We start from the raw sequence: 16,070 nt of genomic DNA, 5'->3' as shown, positions 1-16,070 counted from the left end.
AGCAGCGGGGGGGAAGCTGGTTCCAGTCCTCCTGGGACCGGGGACAGGGGGCCTTCCGGGGGATGGACCGTGCGCCTCCCTTCCCCCACTCAGTTGGGGGTGGGGTTCAGTTCCCCCACCCTAACCCTAAACCCTAACCCTAACCCTAACCCTAACCCCAACCCTAACCCTAACCCTAACCCTAACCCCCTAACCCTAACCTCCTAACCCTAACCCCCTAACCCTAACCCCCTTAACTCTAACCCCCTTAACCCTAACCCCCTAACCCCCTAACCCTAACCTCCTAACCCTAACCCCCTAACCCTAACCCCAACCCCCTAACTCAATATAAATTAAATCACCTGTTCAACATCTTTGGTGCAGTCAGATGCCCAGGCTGCATGGTGAGGATGTGCTTCAGTTGAAACCTTGTGTAGAGAAAGGGATAAAATATCAATAAATAACCAGTAAGACACAATAAGACTGTAACTGCTGATACGTAGTGAGTTAACACAATTATCTCTACAGGAAAATGATAAGGTCTCAAGTATACTGTATGTAAACATAAAAAAACATTTGTTCAGCCTTTCACATAAATCAACAGTCAGTACAGCACTGTGACATACATTTAGACACAAAAGACTGTACTTACTGATACCCTGAGAGCTAACAATACAATTATATACTGAGGAAATGACAGATGATGATGAAATGGTCATGTAGTGTAATGATGATAGTGAGGTTTTAAAAAACTTACCTGGTTAATGTTGTCTGAGCAATATTCAAGCATCACAAGTGTCGTCTGGACATGACAGGAGATTCTCTCTCACCCAAAAGCTATATGAACACATACAATAGTGAAATTAAAATAGATTTTTACACACATATAAGTGTTAAGTTAATTGTTCAGTTATAGTTTGTACTATGGCTAAAATTTGTGGAAAGAGATCATTTCAGTGTCTCTACAGCAAAATCCATGTCCTTACTCTTGTAATTTTATTTTCATGGCATTCCATATGAATTGCTATTTTGTTGATGGCACTGTCAATTAAATACAATAAACCACTTCCATACAGCAATGATGAAAAACTGCTATGCATCTGATGTTACATAGAAATTCTGATACTACTAAATACTTAACAATGCACATATAGAGACCTCAGAGTGTCTATACCTGAACAAAACATACACACTGAGGACTGTGTATCTGTAACACTTAGCTCTTAAAATACATTTCTCAATAATGTCACTGACAGTGTCCAAATACACGGTCCTCAGAGTGTCTATACCTGAACAGAACATACACACTGAGGACTGTGTATCTGTAACACTTAGACCTTAAAACACATTTCTCAATAAGTATCAATACCCTACTGTCAACTTCCAGTCAAAACTGTTTTGCTACTGAAAAAAAATCTGATGTCATTATCAACATTCAATGGAAATGAAGTCACCTGTTCAACATCTTTGGTGCAGTCAGATGCCCAGGCTGCATGGTGAGGATGTGCTTCAGTTGAAACCTTGTGTACAGAAAGGGAAAAATATCAATAAATAACCAGTAAGACACAATAAGACTGTACCTGCTGATATGTAGTGAGTTAACACAATTATCTATACAGGAGAATGATAGGAGTAAACTATTACTAGGGAAACTCAAGTTCATGTAAAAATACTTGGTGACTGACCAAAGCTCTATTCATTATTACTCTACATGGTGCACCTGTTTTGTTTATTTTGTGAAAATACTGTGAAATTACGGTAGACTCAAACAGCAACTTGTTAGCTCTTTGTGAAAATGAAGTTCTGTCTGTACCTTTAATCTCCATGGCCAGTCCGAATCTCCATAGTTGTAGGTTATCTCTTCCCCTGGCCTGATGTCCTTGATTGCAAATAAACAGAGATGAGGCTTTCTATCCACAGTGATGATCCTCATTCTGCTGTTTGGGCTTACATGATCATCGTTGACGAGTCTCCCTAGGGAGTCGTCCTCTCTGGCTGCATCAATACTGAAATTACAAAAAATTCTGATTACAAAATGTAAAAGTATGACAGAAGCACACTATACTGAATGAATAAATAAATCACCACCACCTCTACTACTACTACTACTATTACTACTATTACTACTACTACTACTACTATTACTACTACTACTACTACTACTACTGCTACTATTACTACTACTACTACTACTACTATTACTACTACTACTACTACTACTATTACTACTACTACTACTACTACTACTATTACTACTACTACTATTACTACCACTGCCACTACTAACATCAAGTTAGTACAAAATGGCAGAGTTTGTTTTTCTGGGTGAAATTAAACTTACAAAAAATACTGTAAATTAAGTATGACAACACATGTACCATAGTTTTTTCCCATTGTAGAGAAATTCTAACATGAAAACCTTCAGGGCATCGTGGTACAGTCTTAGCCTGTTTTCATGTTCCTGTTTGATTTCCAATCGATATTCAATAAGAAAGTCTCCCTTCTGAAAGTGGCGGCAACTGAACACTCCTCGATCTAACGAAGAACAGAAGATGTGTCAGAAATATGCAGAGATTAAAGCAATAATTAAAAGTATACCTGTGCTAAAGAATTTTTAACAAATGGCAACTCACCTTTAAATGAATTAATATATTTTATATTGAATCCATCCTTGTCCTTGCCCAAGGATGAAAAATATGCTGCCTCTTCTTTAGGTTTAATCTTCACTCTCTGTGGCCTCATTGCTGACATCTCATGCTAAAGATGATGATGACTTCAGTAAAGATCTGAATTCCCTAACCCTAAACCCTAACCCTAACCCTAACCCAAAAAGCCCTAACTCATGGCCATGAGCAGCGCTCATGACTATGAGTGGATCACAGTACGCTGCGGGAGAAACCGTGGTCACTCCCACGGGCGTGTAGAGCCCACAGGACCATGCAAGCAGTGGGGGGGAAGCTGGTTCCAGTCCTCCTGGGACCAGGGACAGGGGGCCTTCTGGGGTATGGACCGTGCGCCTCCCTTCCCCCACTCAGTTGGGGGTGGGGTTCAGTTCCCCCACCCTAACCCTAACCCTAACCCTAACCCTAACCTCCACATGGACTCTGCCTTGACGTGGCGTGGGGGCTTGCGTGCCTCGGATGCACTGAGGCCGGACCAAAGAGTCCACAACTTACCTTTAAATACACTTACCTACCTCTTATGCGTTAATACCAACCAAACAGTCCACGACTTACCTTTAAAATACTTACCTACCTCTTATACCTTAACGCCTACCTCATCTTTCATGGGTGTCAAGATTTTTCGAAAAGTCACTCCATGGGTGGTACGAATAGACTCCAAATGACCTGAAACGTGCTCCTAAATACTTTCTGCGTGCTCGATTTCGGCCTCCACACTTGCTGAAATTTTCATCCCATTCATTTCCAATGGGGAGGACATTTTGCTCTATAACTTGGGAACCAAATGTCGTAGAGACTCGGGAGTGGGTGGTGTCAGACATAATTCGGGGGCTCTGAACGCGCCACTCTTAGACCCATGTCTCTACGACCTTCCGTTCCTGAGATACAGCCATTTCAAAAAATACCTGAATTAGTGGGGATGGAGCTTGGTTCCAAGTCTCTACGACCTCCCTATCAAACATTATTCACATTTGTCCCGTTTTGTCCAGCGAGACAAACCTCGTTTTACCCCCATACCTACCCTAACCCTAACCCTAACCCTAACCCCCCTAAAGTCTATTTCCAAGTCTCTATGACCTCAAGAAAAATGTATTCACCCAATACTCATCTTGGAGTGGTTTTTATCACTTATCCTTTAATTAAAGGTTTCTCTCATCTGGTTTGTGAAAAAATTTGAAGAGGACACTCCACTGAAACTTTAACAATCGTGAAGCAGGACTCCTCATGGTGTGCTGACATACTCTTTGAGACCAGATCAGTGATGATTTCCAAGTCACAACTATAACTAGCTCAAAAAAACTGACAAATTGTAACTTATGAAGTCTTATTTATTGACTGTCACATAGATGTTTATGGTATGTACATCACAAAAGGGTCTACATTGACAATTAACTTCACTATCAAAGGAAGTGACATCATACGTGTTGATTTATGAAACTGTTGTAATACAGAGAACTGATATATACCAACAACATAGATTGCAAATTGGATTTTTTAATACCTTCTCTGTAATTATGCATTTCGAAAGAAATAGCTGATAAGATTGAACTGCCTTCTGGATGGCTTGGTGTCTTGAAAATAGGATTTTAGATGACATGTTAGTTATACAAAGATATTTTCAATAGTGGGGAAATACTTAATTTGCTCATCTTGGAACTCTTACTATTATAAATATTTTAGATTCTCATGCTTGATGTGCATTGCTTTGTGTCCCTATGTTAAGATAATACATGTCAATATTTGTTTTGGCAAAACCACAGCAACACTCATCAATGACTTAATTCTTTACCACATATGCCAAACAAAACGTCCCCACAGACACACACACTCATGATGTTACAGAAACATACAAACAGTGATAACATACCTGAAAAAACCAACAAACTCAAGAGTTTCATGTTATACATAATAACATTTAAAGAGATCACAGCACTACAAATTCTGATATATTCCACAACAGAGCAACAAAATCAGTACAACACACTTGGTGCAAAGAAGGTACAGTTGTTTCTTTTGTTGTTGTTGTTGTTTTTCTTCAGAAACAATTTTCCTCCTTTTGTAGGTTTGTGGGTGTGAACATGTACAGATTGCAACATTCCCTATAAACCATACATCATTTTTTGCTTGCTTTCAAAAAAACATCTTATTTCCAGATAAGGGTAGATCATACTATCACATCATGCTTCTTAATTTTCTGTAATGCTGGGAATAGTACTAGTGTTTATTCATTTCTGTAGACCGAAAAGTTTCATCTACCAAAGAAAGCCTTAAGTTGTCCAGCATACCACTGCAGCAGGTTACAAGGTTGTTGTTTTTTTTTTCAGAAAAGGGGTTGGCTACATGCTGACTTGATGACTTATGCACCCATGTCTCTCACTTCTGCTTATTTTTTCCACCAGCTTAAGAGTCTTCTTACTCCAAACGCTGCGTAAAGTTCTCTGGGAAAAGTCCTTTTTCAGCACCAGCTCCCAGTGTTAACCAGTCATTTTCTTTGATCCCTGTGAGCCAGCCAGCATCCTGCAACAACAGCCACAGAAAAAAACATGATTACCTGTCTGAGTTCAAATCTTCAACCCCACTGACCCTATTAAGTGTTTAAGAATCATGTTGTTTGGTGTCACAACTATTGCAGCATTTGTACCATACACTCATGTTTATGTACAGATGTTCATTGATCTGTTGTGTTTACAACTGCTCTGTTAACTCCATCTTTCCAGGATGATGCTGGCCTTTCATCAGTGACATTAATGTCACTAATGAAACGCTTTGCTTACCTGATCCTCTACAGAGGCAGTGGGAACCACCAACACCACATCACCTCTCTTCAGTTCTAGTTCATCAGAATTTGCAGCCTCAAAATCATGGATCGTCTCCACCTACAGGAGGAAAACACTGTCACCACTTCTGCTGTGACAACAAATTGGGCATATTAACCCTTTGAAGTGTATGCTGTTTTTGCTCATTTTTAATTTCCTTCATTTAGGGTTAGTTTGGGAACTTAGACTATTCAGAAATCTCCATCCATGAATGAATGATACATTATAATATGTGAATGAATTGAAGAGTGTCAGATGTTGATTGGACATTCTCAGTCTTAGTTATGTCAAGTGTAATGATTTTCATGTATTTGTTCACTCTTGCTGATCTGCTGACTGTAATTGTTCTGTATCAGCCAGCAACAATCAATATGTTTTGTGACATCATTGATATTAACTTGTAATGTCATATTTTGTGTGTTTACATGAAGGCAAATCTGTTTTATAGAGTTTCATTCTCCATTTGCCTCTCAGCGCTTCCTGTTGACACACAGGCATGGATGTAGCTGTAAAAAGATCAGCTGGATAACTTTTACAACGTTTGACATTTTGAGATTATGAAATTGGACACAAATTGCATCCCTCTGGAGCAAAGCATTAAGCATTTAACCCAAAATACATTTGTCAAGTGTGTCGCCATAACAATTATCTCAAGAAAGTCCCACCTTGTACAAAAAGTCATCAGGAAGTCCTGAGACTCCACCGGACGGACTCATGTGTTTGATGGTTTGGTTTTCAGCAGTCACACCGTTGTCACTGATGGTGGTAGGAGAGATGATGTCAGCATCACGGTCATCATCACCTTCATTGCTGGAAGCAGGCTCAATTACCACAGACGGGATTGGCATCTTTTCCTGTGGAAGACAAACAGCTTTTAGCCCTCACATCAATAACTTTCACTTTCTCTCTTTATCACACAAACAACAGAATATTAGGTTAGGGTTAATATGATAATAGTAGTTTAAATTTACATCTATTTTGTACTCACATTTTATTTATTATTCAATAATCTATCAACAAAAGATAAAAGGGATACAGGAGATATCCAATGATAAATGATTTACTGATACAACAGTACCTTAGGTGTATTAACATGCAAAAAAAACAACTAAAACTCTAGAATAAGAATATAATTACAGTTACAATCAAATTAAACTTGCAGCTCTCCATGTTAACACGAAAAGAAACTCAACAACAAAAGTAAAACTGGAGCCCAAAATAACCAGAAAATCACCAAATAGACAATAAGATAAGTTAGAAAAAAGCCACCTTTCAATAAAACTTCCTAAACAGATGAAGAACTAACTAACCTGGTTACAAAAACTCCTTTGTGTTTGCTGATGATCCCCAACTGAACTTGAAATGAACTTTAACATTAATCAGAATTACTGAGTGATGATGATTGTATCATCATATCTGGTCATTTTCACAATACACTTTGACACATTTTTATCCTCTATTTAGTATCTATATCATGTGCTTTGATCTTGTATTTCTGTTTTACTCCTATGATTGCGTGATCCTCTCAATCTTACATTTGTCAAGACTGATTATGCTGAGTTTGGAAATATTTACCGAAGCTTCATCCACAGGACTTTCCTTCTTTTCCTCTGGAGCAGAAACTGATTCCTTTGTACACAAAACAAGTATTTAAACAATTGTTTTATTACATATCTGCTCTGACACTTTCTGAAATATTACTATACAATACAAAAAGAATTTTAACATCCTGTGATCTGGTTGTTAATGATTTACATTCATATATGAAGGCATACAATTAGTGCTCCAGTACTCACATGCAAAATTCCAAACAATACATGTTTAGGAAGTGGTGATTCACTCAAATCAAAAGCCAGAATATTAGCTGTCTCATCATTTCTAATTGATATAATAACTCAGTAATGGTCAGTTATGGTCATTGATGAAAGTTTAGTGATATTTACTGATGGAGCAGCTTCATTTGGAGATATTTCGGCCTCTTCAGCTGAAGGAGTCTGTGTGCAGACAGAAAATATTTCATTCCACAGGAACAAAAACTTTTTTAAAGTCACATGCTGAGTTAAGCATAGTTGTCAGCATCTGCTGCAGATCAGTTAAGTAATTCAGCAATTTTACAGATTAAACATCTGTGTAGGATTGACATTTTGGGCATCTAAGTGTATTTACGTTGGAAATTAATAGTTTTCAGTATCATATAATCATATACACAATTCCATCTAGTAACAATTCCTATAGTATGACTGAATATTTTAGCATTACATACTGAACCTTCAGGCTCAACACTTCTCATGAATGAAAAACAGTTCAGTATTCTGTAACACTGATATCTTAACTCTGACCTTTTCCTCAAGGACGTAGCTTCACATTTACACATCTTTAATTACATTAAACCAGGAAATGTTTAATGTGGAGTTCTTCCTTTTAATCTACTGATGAAAAGAATAACTCCACTGAAAATTGCATTTCCTCAAGTCAAAACATCAAAATACGAATATCAGCAAAATGAGTAAAATATTGTCAAGAACAATCATACATGCATGTTACATTGATTTGGACCAAAACTTAAATCATTCGGTGCTGTTTAAGTTTACTTTTAACTTTGTTTTAACTGTTTAACTGCTGCTCAAACATTTAAACCTTTATAGTCAGTATCAAACACAAAATGATTATATGATTAAACAAATAGTATTAGATTTTAGATTTAAACAATCGTCGACTAATAAATCTTCAATTATTACTAAACTCAGTTTGACTTTATCCTGGTAATTCAAAAATAATCAGATAAATTGCTGCTGTTATCTATGTAGCTGTTTTTGTTTGTTTGTTTGTTTGTTTTACAGATATTATAGTTTAGTATGCATAATGTAAAATGTACTCACAAACTCAAAGTAACAACAAGATATATTCATAAGGCTCATTAGAAAACCCAAAAAACAGATGGATTTAAAACAAAAGAAAGGCATATAGAATGGTGTTAATAGAACTAAATAAAAAAGAATGTAAACTACTTTATTTTTATTTTATACTGTATGTGTTTTCAGTCAAAATGTTCCAAAAGTACTTCAATTATTCAATTGTTCAATCACTGTTGACAAAAATACTGATTCAGTATTAGAATATACCTCACCAAGCTTGACCTTCTCCGACATATTCACTCAAAAATAACTGATTGAACTGATTCTTTTCAATCAGCTAATGGTTTACACATTAGTTAAAGCTGTTGGTAACATGATCAGTCATGATGATGATGATGATGATGATGATGATGATAATCACAGGTACAGCCTGACAGACAGTTACAATGAGGTCTTGTTATCAAAACTCACAGCAAGTTTCTCCTCCTTTGGACTACCAGAGCTTTCTGCTGTGTCTTCCTCTCCAGTAGGGGGAGCTGCAGGCTGCTCCACCTCTTCAGCAGGAGGAGCAGCAGGCTCCTCCACCTCTCCAGCAGGAGGAGCAGCAGGCTCCTCCACCTCTCCAGCAGGAGGAGCTGCAGGCTCCTCTTGTGGCTCTACAGGTTCTGTCACGGCAGCAGCTTGTGTCTCAGAGGCTTCGTTCTTTTGCCAAATGTGCAAACAAAGACAGAGATCAACCCTTTTAACAGTTCCATAGTTGGCTGGTGGCACTTAATGCCACTGACATTTTGCACGACATTCAGTAGCAGGCTCAGATTCTTATCAAGCGCTTTTACATGTCTAAATCAACCACTGATGAAGCTGGTTTTCTTCATGTCTTACTTCATCACTTAAAAGTTAGAAGTTCCTCCCACATGGTACAAACATGTTCACAGCAGTGTCCGATACAAACTGCTACCAGGTGGAAAATGGTAAATGACCTGACAAAGAACTGACAGCAGAGTGGAACAGAGCTGATATCAGAACTAGATTAACATTTATACCAACAAGTCCTCCAAATTAAACAACCAAACAGGTCCGTTGACCACACACTCCAGTACAACACGTAGGCATGTAGGATTCCTAATCTGGTGCCTGCAGCAAAGTCCACTATTGGGTTAATGCCTCCATCCAGCCCTCCTCCTCTGAATGAGGAAATCTGTCCACACATATATATGTCATCTCAACTGCACCACTGCGCTGGGTCACAATTATTTCGGCCACTAGATGGCAGCTGTCACTCAAACATAACTATATGTTGTTTTTGGGCAGCTGTTGTGTCATTTTTCTTGGAAGGACAATCCCATTTATAAATGATGAGAAAATAGAATATACATATATTACTTTGTTACAATCAGAGAAAGAGTTAACAGAATATATTCCTAAAGTTAAAAAAATGCAGATCAAACAGAGAAGAAATATATTTGACAGAAATCCTTACGAAAACTTACACAACTAAGAGATTAAAGGACAGAACTGCAAAACTTTTCAACAGAAAAAAAATACAATGAAAACACCATCATATAACTTAAATGACATATGATACATACTTTACCAAAAATATTAACTCACCATCTTATCAAAATCAGCAAAAAATGATGGGGCAGCTGCATCCTTCAGCGTGCATGTTTTAGAAATAGAGAAGAAGAGTCACAACTGGCAATCAAGACCTAGAAACACAATTATTTACAGAAAAGAGGGAAAAGTATTAAAAGATGGGACTTTTCTGGGAAAAAGGGTTTGATGATGTAACCATGCAGTTATGCTCAGTCTCCCAGAAAAATCTTTTATGTTTCAGCACCTAAAAAGACAGTGCTGACCTCTGACCTCTGCAGTGACTGAATACATTATATGTTTGGATACAGAGGATGAAATGATACCACAGCTCTGTCCTAATTTACCCAACACATCCTCATAATTAAACGATCAAATAGGTCGATTGTACCATGCACACCAGAACAACCCATAGGAGCGTTTTCTAATATGTTGCCTCTATTGGTGCTTTCCGAAACCGTTACAAATCACTGTTAAAAAATAATGATGGTTTATGGTGTGATAGCACTGCGGTTAAGGTCTGGTTAGGTTTAGGCACAAAAACCACTTGGTTAGGGTTAGGGTAAAGATTATGGTTTGGGTTAAAATGATCACTTGAAATGTGGTGTGGGTTTGCACTTTCTTAAAGTTAAGCAAACTTTGTCATCATGGCAACAGTAAACACAACAACAATCATAGTGACAGTTTTTAAAAACTATCCTGACTCCTATCTATCTCATCCACCCAAACCGCCACCTCCGAATATGGAAATTTGTCACCTTATATTAAGGTACTCTGAACTGTATCACTTCTCCAGGTCATAATTGGCTGCTAGATGATGTCTGTCACTCAAACATAACTATAGGTAATTTTGGCCGGCTGAATTTTCGACCTATACTGTCGTTTTTCTTTTGAGGATGGGCTGGAATTACCACAAAGGGTTGAATTTCTCATAGACTTTGGAATTGTTCCCTTTTGGGAAAGATCCCAATAAACTGCACATAAAACTATAAAACTTAACTCAAAACTGTAACAAACTTACTAACAGATCCTTCTAATTCAGTCTAATTCAGAAATGATCAAATGATCAAAGTAGGTAAAGCCTGTAATGAGTCATTGGAAAAGCCATCCAATTCACTGTTATTCTCTGTGCTGGAGGGTGGCATCACCTCCGAAACTTTGGGTTTCAAACACTGAAGAGGCTGACTGGTGGATAAACAAAATATAATGTAAAAGAAATGTATTTATCCATAATAATGATAATTATACATTTATTTAACAAAGTGATGTCTTTGTTTCTCTGCTCATCCAGTGTTTACTGTGTCTTCGTTATGCTCATAGGTAAAATTGTAAATAGAAAGTAAAACTTGCAGTCTTGGTCACTAAGAGTTAACTCAGATCTGAAAGGTTGAAACTTCTACTTCTACTGAACAGCAATCAATAAAAATATCAGAACTATCTGACTAAACCATGTGATAAATACCAAATGCTGCAAACACATTTTTAGATTGACTAGAAAATTTACCTGTGAAAATCCATTAAATTCTTTGTTCACCTAAATTAAATTGCAAAGACACAAGTTAGTATTAGAAGCCTTACGGTAAGATGAGTCTGAAATGTATTGTAAAGATGGATTTGATGTGAAAATGGTTTATGGAATGAACAAGCAAGCAAGAGGAGAGGCTGAGGAGCTCAGGTTGGGATCCAGGTGGGGTTGCTCAATCTGTGGGAAGGTAAAAGATAGATTTCTAGTCTACTCTATGCTAATATACCACACTGAGAAGGGGAGGAAGTCAAGTACCTCTTCCTTTTCTGTATCTAGCTCTTGGTACAACTTTCCAAATCTCCGGTTTGCAGCCTCATCTTCGGACATGTCTGAATTTTCTGGTTCTTTGTGAATTCTGGGAATGCTTACATCTTTAATTCCTTGTGCTGCTGTGCCAGAGAAGGACGCAGAGTTTTCTTGAGTGACAGAAGAGTAGAAGCCAATATTGTTACTGACTTCCTGCCAAGATGTGGTGTTGGTGGCAGGACCTTCAGTATCTGAAGGCGCTGCCGGGAGACTGTTGGCAAATGGATCTGTATCCCACCCAGTTCTTCCATCACTGGCGGCCACAACATCACCTTCTCCTGAGGTCTCAGCAAATGGATCACATTTAAAGCCACCCATCCTGTCTCCAAACTGTGTTTCAGCAAAGGGATCAGAATCAAACGCACCTCCTCCCTGTGTTTCAGCAAAGGGGTCAGAATCAAACGCACCTCCTCCTTGTGTTTCAGCTGAAGGATCAGAATCAAATGCACCTCCTCCCTGTGTTTCAGCTGAAGGATCAGAATCAAACGCACCTCCTCCCTGTGTTTCAGCTGAAGGATCAGAATCAAACGCACCTCCTCCCTGTGTTTCAGCAAAGGGGTCAGAATCAAACGCACCTCCTCCCTGTGTTTCAGCAAAGGGGTCAGAATCAAACGCACCTCCTCCCTGTGTCTTAGCAAAAGGATCAGAATCAAACGCACCTCCTCCCTGTGTTTCAGCAAAAGGATCAGAATCAAACGCACCTCCTCCCTGTGTCTCAGCAAAAGGATCAGAATCAAACGCATCTCCTCCCTGTGTTTCAGCAAAAGGATCAGAATCAAACGCACCTCCTCCCTGTGTCTCAGCAAAAGGATCAGAATCAAACGCACCTCCTCCCTGTGTCTCAGCAAAAGGATCAGAATCAAACGCACCTCCTCCCTGTGTCTCAGCAAAAGGATCAGAATCAAACACACCTCCCTGTGTTTCAGAAGGACTTGTGAGGTCAGGTTGTTTTTCTGGCGGCTTGTCTTCAGCTAAACAATTAATATTTTTATCTGCTGACACTGTTTGAGGCTGATCTGTGGCCTCACCATCAATTCTACTTTTTGCAACATCCCCCCGCTGGGGAGGATCTTCATATGAAAGTTCATCATCTGCACTTGCCCAGTCCCCGCCCTGACCTCCATCACCCCATTCCTCAGCAGTCTCATACTCAGACCCAGACCCATCAGGAGACCTGGACCACTTCTCCCCTCTGTCCTCAGTGCTGTCCTGAATCTGTTCACCGTACTCGTTAGTGAAAATAAGTCCTGGGGTTGACTTCCTGCGGTCCTCCTTCCCTGTTACATCTCCCCCTGAATCTACCTGCTCTGTCTCAGCTTCATCACCTCCGACTGCAGAGGGATGGAGGTTGGGGTAAGTTAGAGGATTGTGGTCCCGGCTGCTAACCTCATCTTCAGGTGCTATGGCTGCCTCACTGTCCTGCGGATGAGGAAGTGTAGGTGCGTCTCCACCTGGCTGACAGGAGTCTCCCTGGGGCCAGCCCTGAGCCCCACTCTGTGCCCTGCCCTCCGCCCCCTCTGGCCCTGCAGCAGTGGCCCCAGGAGCAGTAGGGGCCCCAAGATCGGTGGGGGCCTCAGCTCCTGAAGCAGCATCTCCATTTGCTGTCGCTGAACCAAAGTCAGCGGACCAGTCGGCGACAAAGCTGGTGTCTGCAGCCTGTTTGGGAGATTCAGGGAATTAAAGTTTGACAATCCCCGACTCGAAACCCACAATAATGAATCCGACTGGAAGGCCAGTGCATGGAGGTGAATAAATACTAAGTGTGTTTTTGTGTAGTTGATAGAAATGGTTTAAGAAAGCAGAGACTGGTTGCACAAAGACAGACTTTGACTTGCTCTTAGATCTAATTAACAGATTGAAGGTACATGTCTGAGTTTTCTGTTGAGTTGTTGCCTGCTTTCAGGAAGACTCGTTCACTGTGAATTCTGGATAAATTAAGACACTTCTAAAAATGAAAAACATGACCAACAGAGCTACAATACAAAAAAAGTGCATTCAGGTAGGAGTGTAATTTAGTCATTCAAATTTATTTTGAAATCAACAGTAAAACAGAAAACAAAGTCCCAACACAGGACTCATCTGGTGACCAGTGTTATCTTTGTGCAGCCAGTTCAGCTGTATAAATGAAGTGAATACAATGATATATAGCAGAATGAACTTTAACACAGCACTCACTCTCCATCAGTGAAACAAATAGTGAAACAAATAGTGAAGATGTTGTGTTACAGTGTTGACTTACAGGCTGCACTGGTTGGGCGTTTGCCTTGAAAAACAAACAGAAAGACATTTAAGATGTTTCATATGTGCAGAACTGTTCATTTTTAAACTACACATTATTATTAATTCTCTAATCCCCCCATAAAGTGGGTTTTACCCTCCATTATAATTTGGGTGTAAATTTGGAGGATGAACTAAATGTTCATGCTTGTGGCATAATAGTATAAAATTATAATAGTTTTTTTAGATTAAGACAGAAGACTTTACTCACCGACCACATATCCCAAGGCACAGCTGTCTGCAGGTGAGAGCACGTTAATATGGTTAACAAGGTCAAGAAAACGAGTTTATACAGATTACTATTAACAGTCCGACAGCTCCTGATGGGATTAACAGGGACAGACTTCTGGTGTATATATATATATATATATATATATACATACATATATAACAGACACACTCACATACACACACTCTGTAGTCCTCTGTAGTACTTTGTACTGCCCCTGGACTCGTGATGTGTCACCTTTACTGACTGATGTTTTCTTTAATGACTCCCGTATATCCTGGTTTTGTTTATTTGAATCAGCTCTTCATTATTCGTCATTCAGTTCTGATTAAAAATTGATCAGATTCATAAGTTTTCTTGTATTGATCCACTTTTGTGTCATCTGACAGTTCCTTCCAGTAAAATGTAGTTTTCACACCATTCTACATCTATTTTAATAAGAAATGTGAATGTTATTGGTCAATTAAAGAATCGAACCTGTGGTATTGGTGAGACACTTTCGTCAGGCTGAAAAGCGTCAAAGTCCATGTCGAGAAGAGATTCTCCTGGTCTTTCATTGGGCTGTGGACAACAAAAAAACAAAAGTAGGTAACAGATAAACAGGTGTACAAGTACAAGTACAGGCTTTTGTTGCACAGTACAAGTTGTTGGAAAGAAAATGAGCATGAGTCTGTCATATCTCTACATTGCTGTTAGGAGTTGTTAATGTACACAGACCTGCGATGGTGAAGGCGCTGGTAAGAATTCTCCTCCAAACAGGTCGATGATCTGCTCCTCGGCCACCTCCTTGGTGGGGGTTACCTTTGGTGGTGGAGGCACCGGGGGTCCCTTTTTAAGCTGCCAAAACACAACCATGAGCAGATTTAATCAAGCAGAATTTCTTTACTTTTGTGATCAATTTACTGTTTGTGCTCTCAATCAAAGAGCATGGCAGGGGCATGTGGACAATGATACAACACTCCATGTCATTTTAAAGGAGAAAACACTCCTCCCAGTATATCATTATTATTAACACACATATTGCTGCAAAATATCAATGTTTACATGTAAACTTTAAGAAACCTTCTCCATAACAAGAGAGCCCATGTAGGGTGGTGAGCCCCATGCTGAGAGTATTGTAATATGTTCCTTCCATTCATTCAGTTACTACAAGTCTACAGAATCAGCTAATGTACTTTTATGGAAACATGCTGGTTACTCTCAACGGCTTTATTTCCAATACGTTTCCTTTATCTATTTCTATGAATGTACAATTGAAATGTTTCTATAAATGTACCATTTTATTTATTTCTATAAATTAAACATTTATCTATTTCTATAAAGGTACTATTTATTTGACTGCTAAGAAAAATCAATCAACTAATCAAGACTCTTGACTCAAGAAATTCTTAGTGGACTAATGTTGATACATTTTTTCAACTAATCAATCTGGAGACTTCCTCCCATATTTTTAAAGATGTTTTACTGCAGATGACAGCAGTCTTTAAATCTAATGCTTATTAAATTAAAAAATGGCTGTGGAATATAATCAAATTCTTACTCAACAGTTTCATTGCTGAGATCAGCAGATGTGATGACATCACTACGACATGAGCAGATTGTGAACACACACACACTTTAAACATATAAACTATTGGTTTAAAGGAGAAAAACAAGAGAAGAATTTTACTAAAGCTGTCATGAATGTCCAATACATTTTCCACTTTGACCCCTCACACTTCCTGTAGTTATAAAGACTTTTAACAGATGCTCAAGTGTGTTCATTTCAGTTTGTTTGCAACTCATCTGTTGTCACTGTGATGTCACTGC

The 16,070-nt window shown here is 38.9% G+C and overlaps 1 protein-coding gene and 1 long non-coding RNA gene across 8 annotated transcripts in view; both read right to left on the bottom strand.

The window, feature by feature from the left end:
* Positions 1–339: 339 nt before the first annotated feature.
* On the bottom strand, positions 340–2,749 carry LOC137193471 (uncharacterized). The gene is made up of 5 exons (XR_010930835.1): positions 2,399–2,749; positions 1,793–1,985; positions 1,434–1,499; positions 737–816; positions 340–407 (listed from the first exon to the last, which is right to left on the bottom strand). It is a non-coding gene; the product is annotated as an uncharacterized lncRNA (long non-coding RNA).
* A 1,218-nt stretch (positions 2,750–3,967) lies between these two features.
* Positions 3,968–16,070, bottom strand: part of amph (amphiphysin) — a 32,933-nt gene continuing 20,830 nt past the window's right edge. Inside the window, exons 11-24 of one of the 7 annotated variants that reach the window (XM_067607042.1) lie at positions 14,979–15,098; positions 14,739–14,822; positions 14,244–14,270; positions 13,995–14,018; positions 11,705–13,411; positions 11,429–11,458; positions 9,943–9,984; positions 8,917–9,033; positions 8,803–8,883; positions 7,420–7,470; positions 7,052–7,105; positions 6,142–6,330; positions 5,435–5,536; positions 3,968–5,177 (exon numbers count right to left, since the gene is read on the bottom strand). In XM_067607042.1, coding sequence (XP_067463143.1) covers positions 5,073–5,177; positions 5,435–5,536; positions 6,142–6,330; positions 7,052–7,105; positions 7,420–7,470; positions 8,803–8,883; positions 8,917–9,033; positions 9,943–9,984; positions 11,429–11,458; positions 11,705–13,411; positions 13,995–14,018; positions 14,244–14,270; positions 14,739–14,822; positions 14,979–15,098 — 2,733 coding nt within the window. In that variant the 3' untranslated portion in view covers positions 3,968–5,072. Of the gene's footprint in view, positions 5,178–5,434; positions 5,537–6,141; positions 6,331–7,051; positions 7,106–7,419; positions 7,471–8,802; positions 9,034–9,942; positions 9,985–11,428; positions 11,459–11,704; positions 13,412–13,994; positions 14,019–14,243; positions 14,271–14,738; positions 14,823–14,978; positions 15,099–16,070 lie in introns of all 7 variants that reach the window. The other 6 variants (XM_067607040.1, XM_067607044.1, XM_067607041.1 and 3 more) reach the window with 6 other exon arrangements.

The sequence above is a fragment of the Thunnus thynnus genome, chromosome 12 (assembly GCF_963924715.1).
Source record: "Thunnus thynnus chromosome 12, fThuThy2.1, whole genome shotgun sequence".
NCBI classification, from domain to species: Eukaryota; Metazoa; Chordata; class Actinopteri; order Scombriformes; family Scombridae; genus Thunnus; species Thunnus thynnus.
Note: the sequence above shows the minus strand (reverse complement) of the source record. Positions and strands in the feature narration are given on the sequence as shown.